General features: G+C 39.9%; 2 protein-coding genes and 2 non-coding genes across 4 annotated transcripts in view; 3 read left to right on the plus strand and 1 right to left on the minus strand.

The window, feature by feature from the left end:
• Positions 1-18,801, minus strand: part of Ndufs1 (NADH:ubiquinone oxidoreductase core subunit S1) — a 38,479-nt gene extending 19,678 nt beyond the window's left edge. Inside the window, exons 1-8 of the mRNA XM_010616103.3 lie at positions 18,653-18,801; positions 12,246-12,310; positions 11,367-11,458; positions 9,027-9,134; positions 6,696-6,772; positions 5,712-5,793; positions 5,492-5,622; positions 2,994-3,179 (exon numbers count right to left, since the gene is read on the minus strand). Of these exons, the coding sequence (XP_010614405.1) occupies positions 2,994-3,179; positions 5,492-5,622; positions 5,712-5,793; positions 6,696-6,772; positions 9,027-9,134; positions 11,367-11,458; positions 12,246-12,306 (737 nt within the window). The 5' untranslated portion in view covers positions 12,307-12,310; positions 18,653-18,801. The remainder of the gene's footprint in view (positions 1-2,993; positions 3,180-5,491; positions 5,623-5,711; positions 5,794-6,695; positions 6,773-9,026; positions 9,135-11,366; positions 11,459-12,245; positions 12,311-18,652) is intronic.
• Positions 18,802-18,887: 86 nt separating this feature from the next.
• Positions 18,888-22,100, plus strand: Eef1b2 (eukaryotic translation elongation factor 1 beta 2). Its single transcript, XM_010616104.3, has 6 exons — positions 18,888-19,365; positions 19,759-19,881; positions 20,494-20,626; positions 20,905-20,971; positions 21,669-21,794; positions 21,902-22,100. Exons 1-6 carry the CDS (start codon positions 19,286-19,288, stop codon positions 22,054-22,056), a joined length of 684 nt encoding a protein of 227 aa, XP_010614406.1. The 5' UTR covers positions 18,888-19,285; the 3' UTR covers positions 22,057-22,100.
• Positions 20,749-20,827, plus strand: LOC117286444. The gene has a single exon (XR_004517612.1). It is a non-coding gene; the product is annotated as a small nucleolar RNA SNORD51 (small nucleolar RNA).
• LOC117286451 lies at positions 21,209-21,340 on the plus strand. The gene has a single exon (XR_004517619.1). It is a non-coding gene; the product is annotated as a small nucleolar RNA SNORA41 (small nucleolar RNA).
• Positions 22,101-26,168: the final 4,068 nt, after the last annotated feature.

Consider the following 26,168-nt stretch of genomic DNA (forward strand, 5'->3'; position numbering starts at 1 on the left):
CTCTGGACCTTGCACTTGTGAGGTAGGCAGTGGAACCACTGAGATAAATCCCCGGCATGAAACAATTTTCTTTTAGTTTCCTTTCTAAATTTTTAAAAATAATAGAGCTTACAGGAAATGCAATTTAAAAATACCCCAACAGTTGAACATACCACATAAATTCCTAATGCGGTAAGGAAACCTTTCAAACTGATAGCTGACACAGAAGCCAATTTAAAGGGGCTCTAACTGGCTATCTCTGGTGCAGTTTGAATATTAAGATATTCAAGAGGGGCAGGATTTATGGCTATGGACAATTAAAGAACTCAGCCAACTCACCCTTCCAAAAACAAAAGTGGAAAAAACTGACAAAAAAACACTACTTCAGCACTTTGCTGGCATACAATAATGCAAGAGGCTTTAATGCATGAAAGCTGCTTTGCTCTGCACGAGATCAGGAGAAAGGCCTTGGAGCTGCTCCTCTCCCCCTCCTACTACCTTACACTGAAGCTTGTTCCACAGCAGGGTGGATTGGGAGCTGAGAGATTTCTCTACTGCACATGCAAACTATTTACTGGGTTAGGAGTAATAGCAAACCTGCCTACAGATATGATATCCTGGAAGCCACCACTCTACTAACCTGAGGCTGTAGCTGTAGTTGGGGCAAGCATTCCTCACTGAGGTTACACAGTTACAGTTGAGCCCAAGCTATTCACATACTTCTGGACAACACTGAGGCTCAAGGAGCCCAAGAGAAAGTAAAAAGCTAGTGTTATGGTGTGGATCTGGAAAAAGGCCTGCATGTTAAAAGGCTTGCTTCCCAGTCTGTGTGTTGCTGGGAGGTGGAGAGCCCTTTAAAAGATGCCTCATGGGCAGGTCTGAGCTCACTCGGGTGCAGGAGATGACTTGCAAGGTTGCCGCAACCTTGGTCTCTTGTTCTTTTCCTGCTCTGACGATGATGAGGTGAGCAGCTTCCTCTGCCACAAACTCCTGCCATGATTTGCTGCTTAGCTATAGGACCAGAAACAATGTGCCAATGGACTGTGAGCTGAAAATTATAACACTCTGAGACCAAAAAAAACCTTCACTCCTTTTTTTTTAAACCTTCACTCTTTTTAATGTAACCATCTCAGGTATTTTATTACAATAACAGAAAAGTTGACTAACAGCTCGATAGACCTGAAAATAACCTGAGCCTTAGCTATGTTCCACTATTTATTTCTAATCCATTGGTAGAGAACCAAAGTCTTATTGCAACCGGGTGTGGTGGCACATGCCTGTAATCCCAGCACTCTGGTGGCTGAGGCAGGAGCATCACTGTGAGTTCGAGACCAGCGTGGACTACATAGTGAGTTCCACGTCAGTCTCAACTACATAGAAAGACCCTGTCTCAAAAAAAAAAAAAAAGTCTTATTGCAGCTCAAGGTGTATGAACACAATCATTATCTATCTGACTACTAAGTGATACAGACACAAGGGTAATTCCTAAGAAATCTCAGTTAAAAATGAAAACTGTAGGGCTGGGGATGTAGCTCAGTGGCAACGCACCTGCCTGACAAGTTCAAAGTCCTGAGTTCAATCCCTGGTACCGCAAAAAAATAAAATAAATAAAGATGAAAACTGTATTAAAGTATGTTCAGTAATTCCAGCATTCAAGTGGCTGAGGCAGGAGGATCACCATGAGTCAATCTGGGCTACACCATGAGTTCAATACAAGCTTAACTACATAGGAAGACCTTATCTCAAAAAAACAAAAACAAACAAAATAATTTCAAAGAATCTAAGAATTAAAGAGCCAGGCCTGACAACACACACCTGAAATTATACCACTTGGGAAGCTGAGGCAAGAGAATCCTGGAGTTAGAAGCCAGCCGGGGCTACATAGAGTTTTCAAGGTCAGCCTAAAAAAAAAAAAAAAAAAAAAAAAAAAAAAACCCAAAAATAAATAAGTAATAATAAACAAAAATTTTAAAAGGAGAATTAAAGGGGAAGTATGATACCCAAAAGTCAACAAGTAGACAGTTTCAGTAAGGATATAGATATTATTTTTAAAAAACAGGTCTGGGGAGTTAGCTCAGTGGCACCATTCTGCCTTGCAAGCACAAGGTCCTGAGTTTGATCCCCCGTACAAGAAAACAAACAAACAAAAAACAAATGAACAAAAAAGCAAGACTAACTTGCTATATCTGCCTAGTCCAGTTCTTGGTTTTATAAGAATCAGAAATACTGTAAATAAAAAATTTATATATATATTTGGAGACACGGTCTCACTATGTAGCCTACCTATGCTGACTTTGAACTCATGGCGCTCTTCCTGCCTCAGCCTCCCAAGTGCTGGGATGACAGGCATGTGCTACCACTCCTGCTTCCACAAATTTATAATTATAAAGAAATACAAACATGCTAAGTATTTAACAGGAATTGGTTAAATAAATAAAGCATGACATTTCCGTGTACTTTAAAAGTTAATATACAATAATTAGACTATGAATTTAAAATATCAAGACTACTGGTGGGAAAAACCAAGTGAAAAACATAATTTTGTGGTTAAATACTTTAAAATTAGTTTCTAAGAAAGCTACAATAAATTTGTTGAGGTTCACCCTATCCTTCAATATAACTACTTCAAATAAAAAGGGTTCTACTTAGAGTAAACAAATAAAAACTTAGCAGACTTGAGAATTAAAACTCGGGAAGAAGGCTGAGGATGTAGCTCAGTGGTGCTGTGGCTGCCTGGCAAGTGCAAGGTTCCAAGTTTGATTCCTGTTATCAAAGAAGAAAGAAGAAGAAGAAAAAAAAACTCAGGAAGAAAATGACACGGGTACTAGGGATCAAACTCACAGTAGGCAGTGGAAGACACTGCATTTTTTTTTGGTACTGGGGATCGAACTCAGGCCCTTGTGCTTGTGAGACAGGCACTGGAACCACTGAGTTAAATCCCTGGCCCTGAATATTTTTTGAATATTAGTGAAATATAATTTTTTTTAATTTTCAAAAAATATAAAGGTGAATACCTTGTCTCCCATGGCCGGGCAGTAAAGGCATATGGCTTAGAGGTTAGGGCACCTACAGGGCAGATATCAATGATGTTCCCAGATAATTCAGACATGAACATCTTTTCAATGTATGTGCCAACTTCCATATCATTTCCTCTGCCCGTTGTTCCTAAATCATCCACTCCTGCAATCTCACTTGCAAACCTGTAAGGTAAACGTGTTGTTAAATGGAGTCCAGCAAAATTATTTCATTTTGTAGTCATGAACACAAAGATAATGACTTTTAAAACACTAAAAAGGTATAATTGATGGCAATCATAGTCCCTGAATAAAAAATAATCCCCAAAAGGTATTGCGGCACATGCCTGTGATCTCAACACTCAGGGAGGCCAAGGCAGGAGGGTCAAAGGTTCAAAGCCAGCCTGGGTAATTTAACAATTCAGCAAGATACTATCTCAAAAAATAGAAAGGGCTTAGGACGTAGCTCTGTGAGAAGGTCCTGGATTCAATTCCCCAGTATTGCCAAAAAAAGAAAAAAGGGATGAACAATATGCAGTAAATATTTCTTAAAAATTGTTAATTACAGTTAAAGACACAGTGCCATTAATCCTCCTCAAAATACTCCCCCTTGCTTCAAAAACACTTATGTCATTAAGCTGGGTGTAGTGGTGCACAACTCTAATCCCAGCACTCAGGAGGCTGAGGAAGGAGGATCACAGTGAGTTCAAAGCCAGCCTGAACTACATAGCAAGACCCTGTCTCAAAAAAAAAAGGCCACTGATCTTCCCACTTTGTTTTTTTTGTTTTTTGTTTTTTGTTTTTGTACTGGTAATCAAACTCAGAACCTTATACTTGCAAGGCAGGAGACGCACCACTGAGCTAAATCTCTGGCTCAATCTTCCCAGTTTGTGAAGAAGTTCTGGAAGTCCTCTTTCATTTGTGCCTTTACAAGTATGATGAAAAACAGTGAATATTGCTGCCTAGTGCCACCCAATGACAAGGTAGCCTTGTAAAAACATGATGGTGTGTACCCATCCACCTTTCCCACCAGATCTGGCACTCTGTGACTTCTGGCTCTTCTGCAGTCAAAATGATCATAAATGGCAAATATTTTGAATTTATTTAGGACATGAAGACAGTCACAAAAGTGCAACTAAAGACACTAATGAAGAGGACTTCCACACTGCCTCAGAAATGGCAAGAATGGGCTGGGAAGCCGGAGATTTAGCTCAGTGGTTCTGCCACCTACCTTGAAAGTGCAAGGTCCCAAGTTGGATTCCTGGTACCTGAAAAAAAAAAAGATTTGGGCCGGGGATTTGGCTCAGTGTTTCCGCCGCTGCCTCACAAGCGCAAGGGCTTTGATCCCTGGTACCAAAAAAGAATGGGCTGGGCATAGTGACACACTTCTGTAAACCCAGCACTTGGGAGGCTGAGGCAGGAGTATTGCTGCAAATTAGAGGCTAGCCTGAGCTACTTAGTGAGTTTAAGGCCAGCATGAACTTCATGGGGCAAAAATATGTTCAAAGACAAAGGGAATATTTAGAGGACAATTAATAGCAATGTATCTGTTATTGTGATAAATTTAAAAAATAAACATTCAGGGCCAGGGATGATGCCACCACCTGCCTTGCAAGCACAAGGACAGGAGTTCAATCCCCAGTATCAAATAAATAAATAAAAATAAACATTCATATTTTTCAGTCATGCTTTGTGTGCATAGTTTCTGATTTTCTTTTCATTTATTTATTTATTTTTGACAGGGTCTCACTATGTAGTTGAGGCTGGTCTCGAACTCACAGTGATCCTCCTGCCTCAGCCTCCTGAGTGCTGGGATTACAGGCATGCACCACCACACCCGGCTATACAGTTTCAATAAATGTATGCATTTAATGTAATAAGATATAACATAAAGAGAAAACTGTACAAATCCTACATGTACAGCTCAGCAAATTAAAATGGAATAAATGCTTATAGATCTCATTCATTCACTCAGTCATACTGTGGCACCAAGGATTAAACCTCGGGAGTGCTGAGCTATGCCCCAGACCTTTTTAAATTTTTATTTTGAGGCACGGTCTCAAAGTTGTGGTACTTTTGCCTCAGTCTCCTGAGTACCAAGGATTACAGGGATGCACCACCTCACTGGCTTTATTATTTTAGTTTTTGCAGCACTGGGGATTGAACCTAAGGCTTTCACACATGGCTAGCAACCAATCTACCACTGATCACATCCCAAGCCATTTTAAATTTTTTTATTTTGAGATAAGGGTCTTGCCTGCCTCACGTCTGAGTAGCTAGAAGTGTGTACCTCCACACTCAGATCAGCTTTAATTTTCAATTCAACTGAAGCTGGTATTAACTAAAACTTACCCACTCTATTGGCATATGTAAAAAATGTTAAAAACGACAACCTTCTGCTCCTCCAAACAAAAATTGCCATCCTTTCCAATGTTATGCCATTAAATTTTTGTGAATATTAAGTATACAATGACATTCCAGCAAAGAAAAAAAATTACCTGATGCATCGAGTACACTGTATGCATCTAGTCATGATGGTCTTTACCAATGGGCCGATGTTCTTGTCTTCCACAGCACGTTTCCCTTCTAAAAATCGGCTTCTATCACTTCCAAACATCATGGACTGGTCCTTAAACAATTACCAAACAGTCAGTGTAATACTGCTAATGAAATTAAACTTTCAGACAACTAAAAAGATAACAAAATTATACTGGATACCTGAAGATCACATTCACCTCCCTGGTCACAAATAGGACAGTCCAATGGGTGATTTGCTAATAAAAATTCCATCACTCCTTCTCTGTATGAAAAATTACAATACACAAAATGATGTAAATAGTTGGCACTCAAAATTGCTGTTTAAATAACCTTCATAGATACATTTCTTATATAGTTGGTATTAATTTTACATTTATCAGTATTATCAGAAATGCAAATGTGGGCCAGGGATTTGGCTCAGTGGTTCCGCCACCTGCCATGCAAGCGCAAGGACCCGAGTTCAATCCCAGGTACCAAAAAAAAAAAAAAAAAAAAAAAAAAGAAATGCAAATGCAACTACCATTCTGGTAGGTTTAAACACATAATTTGAAAACTTTATAAGAATCTAGACTAGGGCTAGATATATATATAGCTCAGCACTATAGTGCTTGCCTACTGTGTGAGGCTGTGAATTTAATTCCCTGAACTAAAAAAGTGTCTAGAATAAAATATCATTAGAGAATCTAGGAAATGATGACTTTTAACAATACAGAATAATCAAAAATTGCTGAAAGGTCCTCAAAAAATATTCACATGAAGTCAAAATAAAAACAAATAGAACTGAGGTATAGCTCAGTGGTAGAGGACTCACCGATTGTGCACAAAAGCCTGGGTTTGATTCCCAGTACCACAAAAAAACAAAATTAAACAGTAAACACAATCAGTCATAAACAGTGACAGCAAAATTAATAACAGTCTCAGCTCAGTAAATCCTAGACTCTTTTGGTCAGCAGAACAAAGTACTAAACAAGGGTTTTTAACACTGATCACATTCTAGGCTTGACATCCTAAGTCCCTGACGTGACCTCCTTTACTGTGCTCTTATTTCCTCTGTACTGAAAACCAAGCACATCAACTTCCTCCGAGGCTCGCACTGAACTCCTACTGAAGGGAAGGGCTAAAAGCATGTGAACAAAGTCTACTACATTAATAACAACAAAGTACCTGGCTTTCTTAGATTTTTCTGAGTTTGTCAGGATATTCCAACCTTTCATTACCGGCATAGCACAAGCAGCTACAACCTGGAATTTCAGGATTTGTATTTATTTGTAATTATACGGAAGTCAACATACAAAAACATTAAATTCCAGAAAAGCATTAACCTATACATTTAAAATCAAGCAAGAAACAGAGCATTTTTCAAAACAGAACTGTTTTAAGTTTTCATAGTCACAATATAACCTGACATATTACATTTCTTGTAGAGAAAAACTAAGACAAAACTATGGTTTGGATATCATTTCTCTCTTAAAGGTTCATGGGCTGGAAGCATGATCCCCAATCTACCAGTAGTGAAGTGTGGGGAGAGACTTTTTTAAATTTTTCTTTCTAGTACCGGAGATTGAACCCAGGGCCTATGCACTTAGTCACGTCCCTATACCTTTATTCTTTTAAGTTGAGGTCTTGTTTAGTCACTAAATTGTTCAGGATGAGCTCAAACTTGTGAATTCCTGGCCTCAGCCTCCCAGTGTGGTAGGATTAAAGGTATGTGCCACCATACTGGACTTGAAAGATAGAAAGACTGTTAAGAGGTACAGTCCAGAGGGAGACGAGTGAATGCTTATGTTTCAGAGTGATCAGGTCTTGCAGGAGTGGATTAGTCTCCCTAATGGGTTATTAAAGAAAGCAAGACTGTCCTCTTCCAGTCTTTTGCTGCTTCTCCTGTCATGTTATGTAGCAGCCAAATGACATGAAAAGCATTCCAGATAGGGTACCCGTATCTTAGACTTTCAGTCTCCTATACTGTAAGCTAAATAAACCTCTGTATTTCATAAAGTACCCAGTCTCAGGCGGTTTTTTTTTTTTTTTGGTACTGGGGATCGAACTCAGAACTTTGCACTTGCAAGGGAAGCGGCAGAATTACTGAGCTAAATCCCTGAACCTCAGGTATTTTTTTAACAGCAACACAAAATTATCTAAAATAGACAACTTACTTCTTAAATTTAGTCTAGCAGTTAATGCAATTTTAAAATTTTGCTATGGGCCAGGGATTTAGCTCAGTGGTTCCGCTGCCTGCCTCACAAGCACAAGGACCCAAGTTCGATCCCTGGTATCAAAAAAAAAAAAAAAACACCAAAAAAAATTTTGCTATAAAACAGTATTACAGAACTATGGTTTCAGCTGGGGATACTGGTACACATCTGTAATTACAGAGTACTTACTCTGGGAGGTGGAGGCAGGAGATGCTGTTTCAAAATTTTTTAAAAAATCTTTTCTTTTTTTTGGTTTTTTTGACAGGGTCTCACTATGTATTTGAGACTGGCCTGGAACTCACTATGTATAGCCCAGGGTGGTCTCGAACTTATAGCAATCCTCCCGCCTCAGCCTCCCAAGTGCTGAGATTACAGGCATGCACACCACTAAAAAAAAAATCTTTAAGGGGCGGGAATATAGCACAGTGTAAAAGTCGTGGGTTCAGCCTCCAGTACTAGGGACAATAAAACAAAAAAAGCTATGTCTTCATGCATAGGCACTACTGAATTAAAGCTGCCTATTCCAATACGCAATTATACTCCTGAAAGTGAACCCCTTTACTGCCAGAGTAACCTCCCAGGTACTGATTCAAGGCACTCTCAAGCCTGCCTGGAACCCCAGGTTTCACCCTGGCTATGTTTTCAAACTTATAACCTTTATCTGAGGCCCAACAGGCAGATGCACAGGAAAATGAAGCGAATGGGAAGCCTGTGACAAGGTGAGGCCACAGAAACTATGACCCAGGTGTTTGAGACCCCAGCAGAGGCCTACCCAGCACTGCAGCCCCTGGTCACCTCGCCTTCCCCTCTGAGTTCAGAATGGAATTCAGGGAGTGTTAAGATGTAACCCAAGCTCCTCCTTTCTTTAGCAAAAGGGCACACAGGGGACCAGCTTCAAGTCCCTCCTTCCTTCCCAAGCCTATGGGCCCAGGCCTGTCCTACTTCCTGCCCCAGAGTCTCCAGTGCTTTTTTCTAATAAATTTGTTACTGCACAAGTACTTCTAATGCTACTTGTTGTTCCACATCCTCGTTGTGTATCTTACACACACTTGGAAATTTTAATAGCTATTTCTAATATCTAAACTTGTTGCAATTACATGGCACTTAGGTTCATAAAGCGCTTATATCAAGGTGTTTACACTTCTGTGCATTCAACTACACACAAAAATACTGAATTTATAGATGAAAGTAAAATAGGGCTATGTTCTCCTCTACAACAGTCATGATTCCAAATAAAGTTAGCTGCAAGATTTAAAGTTTTCTACCTTCTACAGCATAGTTTGGAATTTTAGATATTAAGTACCTTAGGAGCCTTCTCAATTTCAACGAGACACATCCTGCAGTTTCCAGCAACGGAGAGCCTTTCATGGTAACAAAACCGAGGGATCTGCATGCCAACCTTCTCACAAGCCTAGAAGACAAAACAAAACATAATTTGTGCCAGGTAAATCGAAAGTTTGAGCCCAATCTGGGCAACTCTGTGAGACTCTGTGTTTCATATAATAATAATAATAATAAAAAGTTTTCCATTGGATTAACCTGACTTCACCCTGTTGCTGCTGAAGCAGAAAAGGCCATCTTATTACTCCTGCCATAAACATCTGTCTTTATCCATTCTAATGTCAGTTCCTAAAGACACAATATTTCCCTCCTCCTCTGATCTTGATTCCAACTCCTGCTGGCTCTGAATCTAAAGAACCTTACAAAGGGTTGGGATTTAGCTCAGCGGTGCTACACTTTCCTCACAAGTGCAAGGTCTTGAGTTTGATTCCTGGTACCAAAGGGGGGAAAAAAAGAACCTCAGTGTGCCAACATCTATTATGGAAAACCTGGATAAAGTATTCTCCAACTATGCCAATGGGTTTACTTCCCATGTCCGCTTTGAACCACAGTCTACAAAAGCTCCCCCTTCGAAGTCTGTCCCAGTGGTTTCGCTTCTGAACTTCTTCTTTGCAAATTACACTATCTAGCTGACTATGATCCACTTCTGTTTTTGGTTCCATATATGCCTGCCTTCCCCAGGACTCTTGTTTTCACTATGGTCGAACCTCTTTCCGGTTTGTTTGCCAATGAAGAAAGCCCTGGCCCACTAATGATCAACACTTCTTTGTAAGTTCTTCCTTCCTCCAGCCTACAGACATGTTCCTTTACAGTCAGCTCTTCCATCCTCAGCTCTCATTCTAATCCCATTAATTTCCAATGCTTTAACCATTTAGTCAGCAAAAAGTGTTGTAAGTTCTTAGGTGTTCAAGCAGCAAGAATAAGACAGACATTTTCCCAATTTTCATTCTAGTTCGCATTCCATGATTACATCTAAATCTTTTCTTAAAGCCCTGACAGCCCACTTCTCTAACCTTCAAATTTAAATAGGGATTTGCATGTATATGCTTCATAGACAGTTTAAATTCAAGTTATTTCTGTCCGCTATATACAAACAAGCTAAAACAGAACAGAAAATCATAAGAACTCCTGTTCTCCTTCATTACTAAACATCTATTTATCTACATTTTATCATTCCTTGAATATACTTTTCTTGTTTTCATTCCCATCATTCTTATCTCTTTTAGGCCCTCTTATTTCCTTCTCTACCTATACTCTTTCTTTCTCTCTCTCCAGTTTTGCCATTTTCCAATCATTCTCTACAGTTAACATCACACTGATTATTAGCCACCAAAATTTCTGCAAACAACAATCTCTTTTCCTTGACAGGTTATTTTATTTCATGACTAGACCTTTTCTTCCTTGAAAACTTGATTTCCTGTCATCTTATCTCCTCTTTATACCTCACGATTTATCACTAATGAACTATTTGAAACTTCCTAAACACAAATGAGCAACATTTAAAACCTCCTCAGGGATCACCCGAGATGCCCCTGGCATCTCTTTCTACCAAAAGACTTTCCACTGTCCCTTGCTCAGTGTACCTTCAACGTACTTTCATTACACATTTAATCCTTACATATCTGTCTAACAGACAGACTAGAAATTACTGCTGAAAATAACAGCCAACATTTAGCTCTGTGATAACCCATAGATGGTATGAAGCATCATTTCTTCATGACTGCTCTGTTATTTTTGGAGAAAATTGGAAGATTATGAATTTCAAGAACATAGTATGCTCCATTTACCTGCTTTGTAGGTTGCATTATTAGAAACAATATTAAAAGTAGGTTATTGGCCAGGGATTTAGCTCAGTGGTCTGCCACCTGCTTCACAAGCGCAAGGACCTGAGTTCAATCCCCAGTACCAAAAAAAAAAAAAAAAAAAAAAAAAAAAAAAAATTGGTTACATGAAAGTGAAAAGCTTCCAGCAGGCCCACAAAAAACTAAAGTTACTTTTTTTATTGTTAACTAGTTTAGGTAACTTCATACTTTTTAATGGGTATCATATGTAAGGTAGAAGTGAAACAAAACAACCACAGTTCATTAAGAATGCCAAAAACAGTTTGATCCCAGGTACCAAAAAATAAGAATGCAAAAACATAAAGGACAGCTCACTTTGAAATGTAAAAATTGAAAATCGAATTATTTTTATATAATTTGCTTCTAAGAAGCAAATAAATGGTTTAAAGAAAATAAATATATATTTTTTTAAATCACATAACACATATTAATGAAAATAAAGAATCAGAGCATATACCTACTTGGAGGACAGTAGTACCAGGCTCCACCATGACAGACTGACCATCAACAAATACTTCAATCAAGTTGCTTGCGGCTGTGGCAGTTGTTCGAACTGATCACCAAGACAAAGCCAAAAACAAATTAACATCACTGAATTTATCATAGCAAAGAATAATGGATTGATTAACTGAAAAATTTTTCTGCTTTTTATATTATTCTTCTATTTCTCTAGGTGAATACTTTTAAAAATACTAAATTAAAAACAAAAGCTTTTACAATCCTGTATATCAAACAGAACACTGTTATCTACTTCTAATCATAGTTCAAATTGAGACTTCTAATAACATTTTTCAAAAACAAAATGACTAATTTTTCAATTTTGGCATTGATGTGCAGTTCCTCATATAGTCCTTCTTATGATATTTAATTTCTATAAACTAAGGTGAAGGTTATTTTAAAAATTTTTCTGTAAACTTAGATTATTTATTTTTATTTAATTTAAAATAAATTAGGGCCGGGCATGGTGGCACACGCCTGTAATCCCAGCACTTGGGAGGCTGAGGCAGGAGGATCGCTGTGAGTTCGAGACCAGCCTGGGCTACATAGTGAGTTCCAGGTCAGTCTTAACTACATAGTGAGACCCTGTCTCAAAAAACAAAAATAAATAAATAAATAATACAACGAATGGGGGGGGCGGGGATGTAGCTCAGTGGCACTGTGCCTGCCTGGCAAGTGCAAAGTCCTAAATTCAATCCCTGGTACCCCAAAAAAAAACCCCACAAAAACCAAATATCAAACAAAGAAAAAACAAATTAGAGGTTTTGGGTTTTTGAAGATATTCCATAGACCTATAAATTTACAAAGGTAAGTCTAATATGAATGCAAAAAAACCAACTCACCATATCCGGTAGAAGACTTACAAAGGCCTGCTAAGGCCCTTCTAACAGGTATCCTTAACATATTGCTAAAAATGAAACAAAGAAAAGTAATATTATTGTAGAGAAAAAAAACACGAATATTTTGGTATTGTTTTATGGCTTTAAACTACATTGCAAATATTAAGTCACTATGTACTCACAAATCTTTACATTTTTTCCTCAAATACTATAAAACAGTATTATTTGACAAGCAGGTAAGGAGTAGCTAGTATACAGATTTGGGCTAGGTAAAGGACAGCTTTGTTGTTTTATAAACATAAAGAAATGATGAAACGTAAACACTACAATACAGTAAAATAAACTGCAAGAATAACTGTACTTGGCCTCACATGGTAGTGCACATCTGTCATCCCAGTACTCTGAAAGGCTCAGACAGGACGATTCCCAAGTTTGAGCTCAGCATGGGCAATTTACTGACTTATCAAGACCCTGTCTCAATAACAAAATAAAAAAAGGGATATAGCTCAGTGCCAAGGCCATAGGTTCATATCCCAAGTACTGTAAAAACAGTTTATCATTAACAGTTGTATAAAACAAAGCCTACCTTTTTGCCTGCATTTTCTATCAGGGAGTACTTGATAAGCTCAGTTATCTCCTAAAATGTTCCTAGGATTCCTGCCCCAAGCTACCTTAATAAACCAAAGCCTTTGATGTACTTCAAGGGCCACTTTCTGTGCTAAGTGATACATTTCTTTTACAGACTTTAAGCTTTAAAAGTGTGGTTTTCAAGTGGGGACAATTTTTCTCCCTAAGAATGTTTGGCAACGTTTGGCAATGTCTGAATAGACTGTGGTCATAACCAGGTAGCAGCTACTGGCATCTAATGGGTTGAGGGCAGGGTGCTGTTAAGCGTTCTACAATGCGCACGACAGCCCCCCACAATAAAGAATTGTCCAAAGTATCAACAGTGCTACTCTAAATAGTTTGCTGAATTACTGAAATAGGAATGGATTGCAAAAACATTACCACTTAAATAAAGACATACATAGGCAAACAAAAACTAGAACTTGGTTCTTTTTTTGTACACTCACTTGTTCATATAAACCTTTTTTTTTTTTGAAATAGTGTCTAGTTACGTAGTTCAGGCTGGTCTAAACTCATGGTGATCCTCCTGCTTCAGCCTATGGAGTGCTGAGATAACACACGAGTCACCACACCCAGCTAAACAATGAACATTTGATCATATGGACTAAGCATCTAAAACTGTAATTTTTCATTTGGAAATTTTAAAAGTAGTAAAATGAAAATTAGGTGGTTAAAATGCATAAACATGAAAGATTTCAACAATAAAAAAAATTCAACAGTTGTAGCAGTACTAAATGGCTGTCCTCCAACTCCCAGATCCTCCTACCTCAGCTTCCTAAGTTTTGGGATTACAGCCATCATTTCATTTACTAAACTGTATGTTAATAATTGTTCATCCTGGACTTGAACTCACTATGTAGCCCAGGCTGGCCTAGAATTCGCAGTAATACTCTTGCCTCAGCCTCCTGGGTGCTGAGATTACAGGCATGTGCAACCATGCCATGCCAATTTTAGTACCTTCTAAATGTATAAGCTCTTCTGAGGACAAGGAATTTCATCATTTACCATTTTTGAAGACCTAGCACAATGCCCTCACAAAAAGAATCCAGGAAATGGTCTTATCACCAAGTTCCAGAATGAGGGACATCTGACATAATTGCTGCTCTGCCATAAAAAAAAAAAGGCTAAACCTGAGGCATTTGTACATAAATGGATGCACCTTCAGACCACTGTAGTAAGTGAAATAAATCAGAGACACAAATTAATAATATCACCTGGTCACTCTTACATGAGAAACCCAAAATATAGATAAAGAGTAAAATGAAAGAGATCTTTTTCAAATGGGAAGGGGAACAAAAGACAGAGGGAAGAGGGCAGGCAGGAAGGGGAGAGGAAACAGGATTTAAAAAACAAAGAAAAATATGGAAATAGAGCTTTTGCAAATGGGAAGGGGAACAAAAGATAGGAGTAGGGAGGGATGGGTTGAGTAGGGGGGCGAGAGAAGATGTCATGTACATGTTATCAACTCCCCCATAACAAAAGTAATCATTATTTACTATAAATATACACTACAAAATAAAAAATAAAATGTCTACATTAGAAAAAAACCTATCGAAGGCATACACACACACACACACACACACACACACACACACACACACATTTTTCTCCCAGGACTGGGGGTGGAGCCCAAGGCCTTCATAACGAGTCTTACTCTAGTCCTTTTAAATTTTTTCAATACTAGTATGAAAAACTATAATGGTACATAAGATCCTAATGATATAATGGACAATGTGAAATAGGAAGAAAAGGGCTAAAGGTGTAAGGGAAATGGGAAAGATAGGGGAAAGGTAATAAGGGGAAAGGAAAAAAAGTAAGAAAATGAAAAAAGGGAAATAAAGTGTTTGTAAATAGGGAAGGGAGGAGGTGGTGAATTGGGACAAGGGGAAAAAATGAGAACCAAGACCTGTCATGTAAAGGTACAAGATCCCAATGATGAATGTAACTGTACTGTATACCTAAAATGTACCAATGAACTCAATGAGAAAATAAATAAATAAATAAAATTTTCAGTACTAGGAACCAAACCCAGGGTCTTTCTCTTTTTACTTTTTAAGGTGGTATCTCATTAAGTCTCTAAACTATCCAGGCTGGGCAGAATTTGCTATCGTCCTGCCATGGCCTCCCAGATTACAGGTATGCACCACAACACCTGACCTGAAGGTAAGTATTCTGATTTTTTTGGTATCAGGGATTGAACTCCAGACCTTGCGCTTACAAGGCAGGCAGCAGAACCACTGAACTAAATCCCAGCCCTGTTTGTTTTTTGAAACAGAGTCTCACTACATAATTCAAATTGGCCTTGAACTCACTATGTAGTCTAGGCTGGCCTCAACCTTGCAGGGATCCTCCTGCTTCAGCCTCCCAAGTGCTGGGATTACAAGCATGCACCACCATCCCTGTCTTCTAAAGGCATGCATTTTCTTGGTACTGGGAATGGAATCCAGGGACATTTGTCTGCCAGGCAGATGCTGTGCCAGAGCTACATTCCTGGCCCAAAAGGCATGTATTTTTTTGTTTGTTTATTTTTTGAGACAGGGTCTCACTATGTAGTTGAGACTGACCTGGAACTCACTATGTAGCCCAGACTGGTCTCCAACTCACAGCGATCCTACTGCCTCAGCCTCTCAAGTGTTGGGATTACAGGCATGCGCCACCATGCCCAACTCAAGGCATATATTTTTAAAGGACTTCTTTTGGGTGAGAGAATGCTGGGGACCTTTCCCATGCTAGGCAAGCACTCTGCTACTGAACTATATCCCAAATCCTACTGATGGCATAGAAAGTAAACTTGATGCCGCCATAGTAGCACATACCTATAATTCCAGAACTCTTGAGAGGCTGAGGCAGGAGACTTACAAATTTTAGGCTCACCTGGCTTAGTAAGGCTTTTCCTTAAAAAAAAAGGCGGGGGTGGTGTACATAAGGTGTGAAAGCCCTGGGTACAATTCCCAGTACTGCATGAGAACACATATATGCATGGACACAAAACACACACACACTGACAAACATAGTAAACCAGATTTTACTGAATCAGAGTATTAACAGATTCAAAATCAACAATCTGAGAACGTAGCTCAGTAGTACAGTGCTTGCTTAGCTTTGGCACAAGTCATTGGGCTTGATCCCTAGAACAAGGAAAAAAATGAACAATCACTACGTATTTCATACAATTTTAAGACTTTAATATATATTATCATCTCTAATACAAAAGTAGTGCTAACTTTAGATAGGAAGTCAAACAGAACTAGGCTATGTCTTGAACATCCAGTATCAAATGGAATACTGGATAGCTCCAAAGTAAGAAACACAGATTTGCAACACTTACATTTGTGCCTTAAACAAATCTGTCAGATGGAAATTAGTCACCATCAGAAGCTGAACAAGATGAACATGATGAACTAAGAGTGTGTGAATGAGGTCCGAGGATTTGGCTCAGTGGTTCCGCTGCCTGCCTGGCAAGTGCAAGGTCCCAAGTTCGATCCCCGGTACCAACAGTAAAAATAAAATAATTAAAAAAAAAAAAAGAGTATGTGAACGAGATAAATGCGAGCAAGATGAACAATGCTCGAACCAGTGCTGGGGAGAGACTAAGGCTCTGTGAAATAGCTACAGTAAGGTATGCTGACACATCACTTCATTCTTGGGTATTCAGGTTAGTGTTTGGTGTGCAATAAATTCAAGTTCTGCTGTTTGGAACTCTCCGGAATTTTTTCAATCCACAAATGACTGAATCTGGAGATATGGCAAAGAAGTATACCTGTATTAGATGGAAAATATTAATGACCAATCACTTCTAAAACTAGACTGAACAGGGCTGGGGATTTAGCTCAGTGGTTCCACTGCCTGCCTTGTAAGCACAAGGTCCCAAGTTTGATCCCTGGTACCAAAAAACCCAAACAAAAAAACCCAAAAAACTCGACTGAACATTTTTCCACATAGAAACTATAGTAGTTCATATATTTCCCATATATTCACTTCTCTACCTCCAAATTTTTACCCTATTCCAAGTCACCACCATCTTTTGCCCGGACTATTCCAACAGCCTAGCTTCCAGTTTCTACTCTACCCTTCTCTGCATGGCCTCAGACTGAAAGGATCTTTTCTTCAGATCTAAGCCTTCCAATTCTTCAAATCTTGGCTTAAATCCTTTTCTCAGGCTTTCAGCACCAGCTTATCTAAACATTTCCTAACTATTCCCTAATCATATTGATATAGAGAAAAAATATAACTCCTGGATGTCATGCTGAGCTGCTGTTTCCTGATGTTGAAGAATTCTAAGGAGAAAAGGAGGTTAAGAGTAAGAAAACTTATTGGGGAATAGGAGTAGCTCCTGAAACACAGAAGGGATCTCCAGTGGGTTGCCAAGGAGCTCACGTCTCTGAGAAAGTTTTAAAGAGCAAAGTCACAAGGTGGGTACAAAGTGGATTAAAACTATAATGGACCAGTAAGATTACAAGTATAGGTGCTTGGCTAATGTTGATCATTGACCTTGGTCAATAACCTATAATCTTAGTATTGTCTTTAGTTTTAGTAGTCTTAGTCTTAGTGGGTAGGAGAGGATGGCCCACCCCAATGAGATAATGGCTTATTTATGTGGGAAATCTCAAACTTCCACCCCTTAGAGAAGCATGCAAATCTGGCCCTTGTGACTTTAATCTACTTCACATGTGCCTGTAGCCACAGTTTTTTGTTTGTTTGTTTCTGGTGGTACCAGGGATGGAACTCGGGACCTTGCACTTGGGAAGCAAGTGGTATAACCACTGAGCTAAATCCCCAGCCCCGCCACAGTTTTGATGTGATTTCATCTATACTGACTCCCGGGAGGCCTATCCCTGTCTAATTACCTGTAATATTTCTACCTAATTTAGCGATCTATAATATTACCTATCTTATTCTTTATGGACACATTTTGATAGTACACGTTTAGTAACTATTTGCTATGTGAATTACATCTCTAATTTCTGCCTATCATTTATAGAAAGCATTTCCTGGAATCAAAAAGTGAAGGTGTTTGGGCCCTCTTATAACATTCCATTTAATGATACACACTGACACACACACACACACACACACACACACGGAAACTGTGCTCTTCCCAACAAAAGTGAAAAAAAGAAAATGGGGACTTTATGTAACAAAAACAATGTATGCTATGGTTTCCAGACTTTCTCAATTAATGGCTGAGCAGAGCCATTAATTGATCTTACAATACATGCATCTGATACCATGAATTGGTAAACAACATAGTTGTGTTAAGCGCAGTAAGATTTTGGCTAACTTTCTAAAGATCCTTTGAAATGAATAACAACTTAATGTGGTCAATGGACAAAACACAAAAGAGGCGTAGATGGTTGCAAAGGCAACAAAGACTAAGCAAGACTCACTGCTCCGGTGTATCAAATAAAATTTGGGGCAAATATTCAGTCTAGGCCTAAACTACCTGGGACACAGATTCGCTCTCGCGGACAAAACGGCTTCCTCCTGACAGGGCAATGCCTTGCATTTCCATGCAGAAGGAAGGTCGCTCTTAAACTTGCATTCGGGCAAGGACTCCCGAGAGTCTCCCGGTACTCTTCATCCTTTCTGCTCCATCTGACCAGAAACCAAAGCTAACAGCCCTCGCTTGTCTGCTCCCGGAGCTTCCCAAGGCAGCCGGATGGGTGGTGGTGCACAGTCAAGGACAAGAGGAGAATGAGTTGCCTAGCCCAAGGGCACGCTCTTGTCAAGAAATAAACCCAGGACCAAGGCTCTTTATCCTTCCTACCTAAACACAACCTCACCTTCTCCCCGGAGCAGCTGAGAGTGCTCCGTTGGCGTGTCCAGACCCCACGGAACCCTCAGAGTCCGGGTCGCTTATTCAATATGGCGACCCCCGGTAATTCTGTCAGCCGGGCTAGGAGAACGGAAAGCCAAGAGGGACTAGAATCCCCAGATTCGACAATTTCCGGATTAGTTTTACTTCGGCAATTTCCGTCAGCCTGACAGAGGGTGAGGAAGAGCGGGAGGATTTCTTGGACCTGCAGTTCCGCCGGAAATTGCCGGGGCAGCTAAGCGGCGCTGCTTGGTTCATCTCCGGCGCTTGAGAGGACGTTCCCATAGTTTTCGTGAGCCGTAGAGGTACAAATTTAAGAAGTTCCCCTCCCTTTTATTAATTTGTTTCCAAAAACACAGAAAGGTCTGCGGACAATTGGTGGGCCATTTAATTCAGGACTCGCAGTGTTTACTGGAGGAATGACAATAGGAGCGTACTGTGACCTTTAACCTCCGGCTGGACGCCGTGGAGGGGAAACGCCTCCGTCTCTATATAAGGCGTTTTCCGGTCGGCCGGGCCCCTTTTTTTCTCTCGGCGCTAGGCGCTGACCTTTGGCTCTCTCAGGTCCGCTGCTGCACAGCTACCGCAGTCAGCCGAGACCATGGGTTTTGGAGATCTGAAAAGCCCCGCGGGCCTCCAGGTGCTCAACGATTACCTGGCGGACAAGAGCTACATCGAGGGGTGAGCGGATGGGCGGCTGGCGAGTCTCGGCCGGGCCACGTGGCGGGATGGCGCGCGAGGGAGGAGAGGAGGCCGGCCCTGGAGGAACTGCTCATGGAGAAATTAAAATATGCTTTATTCTTCGATTCAGCCAAGTTCTCCGTGTTGACCTGTAGCTAGCAATGCCCTGTAGAGCGCAGTGTCGGAGACCTCTCCTGAGTGGTAGACGTTTTGTGTAGTGGGGCGACCCTGACAGATGGTCTACGATCTTAAGCAGCTGTTAATTTAAGGAAACAGATAAACCAGTTTTGTAGATGGTAATGGATAGGTTTGAATTCCATGAGTTACTTTGGCGGGTATAGTGTTTGCCACTTACTGTTTTCAAGGTGTACTTACTTTTTTGTCTTTTGGCAGGTATGTGCCCTCACAAGCAGATGTGGCAGTATTTGAAGCAGTCTCCTGCCCACCACCTGCCAACTTGTGTCATGCCCTACGTTGGTACAATCACATCAAGTCTTATGAAAAGGAAAAGGCCAGGTAAAGGTATCTTTCTTTGCATCTAATTGAAGGACAAAACTGCTTTTCTAAACTTATGCAGGATTTTCACATGACGAAATTGGACCCAGGCTACCCTAGCTTTGTTTGAGGTGTATTGTAAGCTAATTTCTTTGTGACCTTAGAAGGCCAAGAGACTGAAGTCCTCCATTCTTTTCACAGAACAGGTAGAACATGGACAACAGCAATTCAACTTTTCCCCACACTGTCCTGCCAATGTGCTTCAATCCTGACCTGGGGGGGCCAGCGCTGGGGCAAGAGGGTGGCTCATTCATTCTGTCCTGGGCCATTCTGAAACTGCCAACAAGGGTGGAAGTTTGGGGAAGTGGACTCCTGTTCACTAAGAATGGAACTGAGCATACTTAATGAGATCTCAAATGTTCATACTGAAAAAGTAAATCATAGTGAGTATTGAATGAAACATCTCACATGTACTAATGTTTGCTGGGTGAGGAGTATTTACTGGGAGTGTGGTGAGGGGTAATTATTATAGAAGGGATCTAATGATAAAGAGTGATAAAAACAAGTTCTTGTACTTTCTTGGAAAAGACATTATAGCAAATTAAGAGTGGTTTAATTTAAATTTTTTTCAAGCCTGCCAGGAATGAAGAAAGGTTTAGGCAAGTATGGCCCTGCCAATGTGGAAGACACCACCGGAAGTGGACCTGCCGAGAATAAAGATGATGATGATGATGATATTGATCTCTTTGGGTCTGATGATGAAGAGGTATGCCATCTCTTTATGTCAGGGTAAATTGGGTAGGAAGTGTATCTGCATATGCACAGTATAGCCAGTTTTCCTGGGTTTGAATCCTGACTTCACTGTAATCTGACTTTACAGAACTCTCACTGGTTACATGATGAATAAAATCAAATCACCATCTTTCGGCTGAGCTCCTGATGGATTTGCTTTTTTCTGATAAAGCTGGTGTTTTTGATGATCACACTACCATCTTTAAGCAGAGGAACAACAGCTTTATGAAATATTACAATTTTTCTTTACAGGAAAGTGAAGAAGCAAAGAGGCTAAGAGAAGAACGACTTGCACAGTATGAGTCTAAGAAAGCCAAAAGTAGGTCATTTAATATAAGTAGTGTTTATCTTCATTCCAACAATGTGAAGAACCTTTTAGGAACTTTGACGGCAACGTAATTTCTTCCATGTTTGTTGAGTGGGTCAGTGATTTGTTTATTTAGTACCAGGAATTGAACTCAGGCCCTTGTGCTGTGAGGCAGGTGGCAGAACCACTGAGCCAAATCCCTGTCCCTTGTGTTTAAAAACTTACCATAGCAGTTCTTCCTGTTAAAACTTCCACAGCTACTGGTCTGCAGCTGTTATTAATCATAGCAGTTGTGGCATTCCACTGTGGGAAAGAAATTGTCACAACTAAATACCTCTTTCTTAGCCAAAAAGAAAGTGGGCATGTGTGTGACAGACACAAGACATATTCTGTTTTGTTTGAATAAGGTGTTCCATTTCAAAACACAAATTTGGGTTTTTATTTTTGTCTTTGTAGTACTGGGAACTGAATCCAGGGCCTTTGCATTTAGCTGCACCTCCAGCCCTTTTTCAATTTTTATTTTCAGACAGGATCTTAAGTAGCTAAATTGCCCTGGCTGGGCTCAAACTTGTAGTCATACTGCTTCAGTCTCCCAGAGTGCTGGGATTTGCAGTCATGGGCCTCCATGCCCAGCTGAGTATTGTACTTGGGTTAAAAAAAAAAAAAAAAAAAGATATAATTGTACTTAATGCTGTTCCTTATTTTCTAGAACCTGCACTTGTTGCCAAGTCTTCCATCTTGCTAGATGTGAAACCTTGGGATGATGAGACAGATATGGTAAAATTAGAGGAGTGTGTCCGCAGTATTCAAGCAGATGGCTTGGTCTGGGGTTCCTGTGAGTTTAGTTTTTACATTTTGTCGTTGATGCCTGAAATTTGTGTACGTTTTAACTGACATCAATAAGGCATTTCTAACGAGATTTTTCTTACTTTTTTTTTAAAGCTAAACTAGTTCCAGTGGGATATGGAATTAAAAAACTGCAAATACAGTGTGTAGTTGAAGATGATAAAGTTGGAACAGATATGTTGGAGGAGCAGATCACTGCCTTTGAGGACTATGTGCAGTCCATGGATGTTGCTGCTTTTAACAAGATCTAAGATTCTTCCTGGATCATTGCTCTTCAATAAAAGCTTGAAGGACAGCCCTAGGCTCTTGAATCTGTTAAATAAGGGGTGAATCATAGTGCCATCTGTACTCATTAATTAGGTCTTCAGTGATGTATGATGCTGGTGATAAAATTAACAAGTCTCACTTGAAAATAATAAGGGTGAGAAGGTACAGGGTATGCAATAGTGCCAGAGCACATCTAGCCCAGGAGGGAGGGAAGACTTGCCAAAATTTGTCATAGATAATAATCACTTATACACATATTGTAAATTTGTAACTCATCACACTGTAAAATTGGAACCTGTTGATTACTGGGCTCAAACTTGTAGTCATCCTGCATATGTCTCCCAGAGTGTTGGGGTTTGCAGTCATGGGCCTCCGTGCCTGGCTGAGTATTGGACTTGGGTAAAAAAAAAATAATAATTATACTTAATGCTGTATCTTATTTTCTACAGCCTGCACTTGTTCTGGAATTAAAATCAGGAATGTTCTGGAGTTTAAATTAGGTCTTTAGAGGAACACTGTAGCTGAGTGATTCCCAGACCAGTTTGTCCTTGTAAAGGTTCCTAAGGTACATGGTAGGCTATTTCACTTGGGTTCAGGAATGAACTGAACCTAGTAATACAAGTAGATACTGTGATAGGACAAGTTGAGTGCTAGCTATGTGCTGGAAACAGCCTTCCCATCCCTGGGATGCTGGACTTTGTTAGCACTTGGGATTCAACCCAGTACCTTTGCACTAAACATTTGAAGTAGTGGTAGATAGGTTCTCACTAAATTCCCCAAGCCAGGCTTGAGTTTGTCATCCTCTAGCCTCCCAGAATCTAGGATTACAGGCATGTCCCAGTACCACCTGCTTTTACTATGCCCACCCCCCAAGGATTGAACCTGAGGCCTTTGCATGAGCTGAGTTTTGTGTCATCCCCCCTTCGTTATTAGAGATCAAACTCACTACCTTGTACTTGCAAGGCAGGCAGTGGCACCACTGAGCTAAGTCCACAGCCCTCTTGTAGTTTTTGTTGAACCCCAGGCCTTAACATTGAGCTACATTCACAACTGTCTTTTTAAATTTTGTTTTATCCCATTCCCCTCCCTCAAACTCTGCCCTCCCTATGTACAAAACCTTTATTTCCATTTTTTCCTTCTATTTTCACTTTTTTTCTTGTCCCTTTCTCCCTATCTGCTCCTTTCTTTTCCCCTTCCCATTTGAACATTTTCTTCCCATTTCCGAGTACCTATTATACATTTTAGTCTGTATTTCCACTTTCAGTTTCTCACACCAGAGGAACAATGCAGTATTTAAACGTGTGTGTTCAATTTATTTCACTTAAGAGTATGGTCTCAAGGTCCATCCCTTTAGCTATAAATGACCAAGCTCATCCTTTATGACACAGTCAAACTCCATTGTATATATATAAAAAAAGTCTTTATCCACTTGTCAATAGATGGGCATTTGTGCTGTTTCAAAGATTTACCTCTTAGCTGCTGCTATAAACATGGGTGTGCTTATATCACTGTGGTATAGTGCTTTTAATTCTTTTGGGAAGACACCAAGAAGAGTATAGCTGGGTCAAATGCAATCTCTAGTTTTAAGCTTTTGAAAAATCTCCATATTGATTTCCACAATGGCTGCACTAGTCCACACTCCCACCAACAGTGGAGAAGGGTTCCTTTCTTCCCACAGCCCCTCCAGCATTTGTTACTGATTGATTTCTTGATAGCAGACATTCTGGATTTTTTTTTTTTTAATGGGAACCAAAGAAATGAGATTATTTGGTTTAGATCTTTATTTTTTGTTATGCTGGGGATTGAACCCAGATAAACAGCAACATTACCAGCCCCAGCCCCCCCCCACCTCCCAGTACCGGGGATTAAACTCAGGATCTTGTGTTTGCCAGTCAAGCAGTGGAACCACTGAGCTAAATCCCCAGCCCTCCCCATTTGTGTGTGTGTGTGTGTGTGTGTGTGTGTTTTCAGGCAAGATCTTGCTATGTAGTGTAGTCTGACCTTGAAGTCATGGCTATCGTCCTACTCCAGCCTTCTGAGTGCTGCATTTACCATACCAAACCTCTCAATCCTTTTTAAATTTTTGTTTTGAGGTAAGGTCTCATTGAATCGCTCAGGATGGCCTTGTACTGATCCTTCTGCCTCAGTCTCAGAAACTGATTATGAATTAATACTGATATCACAGACCTGTGCCACCAAAACCAATTTAGGCCAGTTATTTTGTTTGTTTTTGTTTTTGTTTTTGATACCAGGGTTGGAACTCTGGACCTTGTGCTTGCAAGGCAGGCGGTGGAAGCATTGAGCTAAATCCCCGGCCTGAGGCCAGTTTTTTCATACAACTAGTTAGTGCCTTTTAAATCTGATTTTATGTTGTTACTACCTTGAGTACAGATGATTTATTAGTAAAGAGTTAATCAGATACAGATAGCTATTTTTTAATTTACTAAGCAATACAGTCCAACAACAGATCCAGTTTAAAATGGAGATCAGGTTGTCAGCATCATGGATGCCAGCAGAGGGCAGCATTTCACTTCCTGGAAAGCAACTTGGGGATTCTGGTAATGCCGAAGTACATACAGTATTGTGAAAGAATCTCTGACCTAAGCGTATATATTGATTTTTATACTGGTATTCTTGTAAATACAGAAACAGAAAGCAGAAATTACACCATCTATACAGTCTCTGAAATCGTTCTGAGATTGGGGTATTGTACCCACCATTGGTATAGCTGTGGTGTGTGTGTGTGTGTGTGTGTGTGTGTGTGTGTGTGTGTGTGTGTGTGTTTTGAGATGGTCTCTCTGTGTAGCCCAGACTGCCCTTGAACTCACTATGTATCCCAGGCTGGCCTCCAATTTGGAGACTCTGGAGTGCTGGTATTACAGTTATACACCACCACACCTAAGGACTAGGAATTTCTACCATGGCGGTGTCTTGGAGCACTAAGAAGTGTAGCCACTCTGAGCCCTGAGAGAAATGAAATCAGAATGGTGGAATAGCTTTGTGACAGGGGAAGGAGAAGATTGAAGCCACTCAACCAGCCCCAGCTGTTACAAACCTCAGCTGCCTTCACCACCATAGTGGTCCACACGTGACAAAGCAGAGGCCACCTGCCTTCTGCACCTTGTTTGAATTGCTTTTTCTTTTCTTTTCTTTTTTTTTTTTTTTTTTTTTTTTTTGTCTTTTTTGAGACAAAGTCTTGCTGTGTAGTTCAGGCTCGCCTTGAACTCACTATGTACTTCAGGCTGGCCTTACTCAAGGTGAACTTCTTGCCTCAGTCTTTCAGGTGCTGGGATTACAGTGTATACCATCACTCCCAGCTTTGTTTACACCCCCCCTCCTTGTACCTGGACTCAAACTCAGGAACTTACACTGGTATGGTACCACTGAGCTACATCCCTGGCCCTTGTTTACATTTCTGACTCAGAATTGTGAGATATGATAATAGCAAATTATTTTAAGAGCTAATTTTTCAGACAGTTTATTAAGCATCAATAGTTAACTGAACAACTAATTAATGTGTACACACTGATTACATAAAATGAAGTATATATACATATATATATATATATTTTTTTAGACTATATCACTATATAGTCCTAGCTAGCTTTTTTTTAATCTTTATTAAGCTTATTGGTACATTTTAGGTATACAATAGTTACATTCATCATGGCATGATGTTAGTTCTATTTTTCCCCATTCCCCAGCCCTCCCTTCGCCTCCTCCACCTTCCCTTTTACAAAGACAGTGTTTCCATGTTTTTCCTTTTCACATATTTTTTCTTTTTCCTTTTTACCTTTCCTGTACCCCTCCCACTTCCTCTACTCTATTTTAGACCTTTTCTTCCTATTATACAATATCAATTATACATTTTGATCCTTATTTTTACTTTGTTTCTCACACCAGAGAAACTATATGGTATTTAAAATGTGACTTATTAATTTCACTTAAGAGTATGGCCTCAGTGTGCATCCACTTAGCTATAAATGTCTAGTTCCTTGTTCTTTTTTTTTTTTAGTTCCTTGTTCTTTATGGCTGAGCAGTACTCTGTTTTATAAAGAAGATGTGGGTTGGGTGTGTATATATATATATATATACA

Source organism: Fukomys damarensis, unplaced genomic scaffold, assembly GCF_012274545.1.
Source record: "Fukomys damarensis isolate Sample0158 unplaced genomic scaffold, DMR_v1.0_HiC HiC_scaffold_16, whole genome shotgun sequence".
NCBI classification, from domain to species: domain Eukaryota; kingdom Metazoa; phylum Chordata; class Mammalia; order Rodentia; family Bathyergidae; genus Fukomys; species Fukomys damarensis.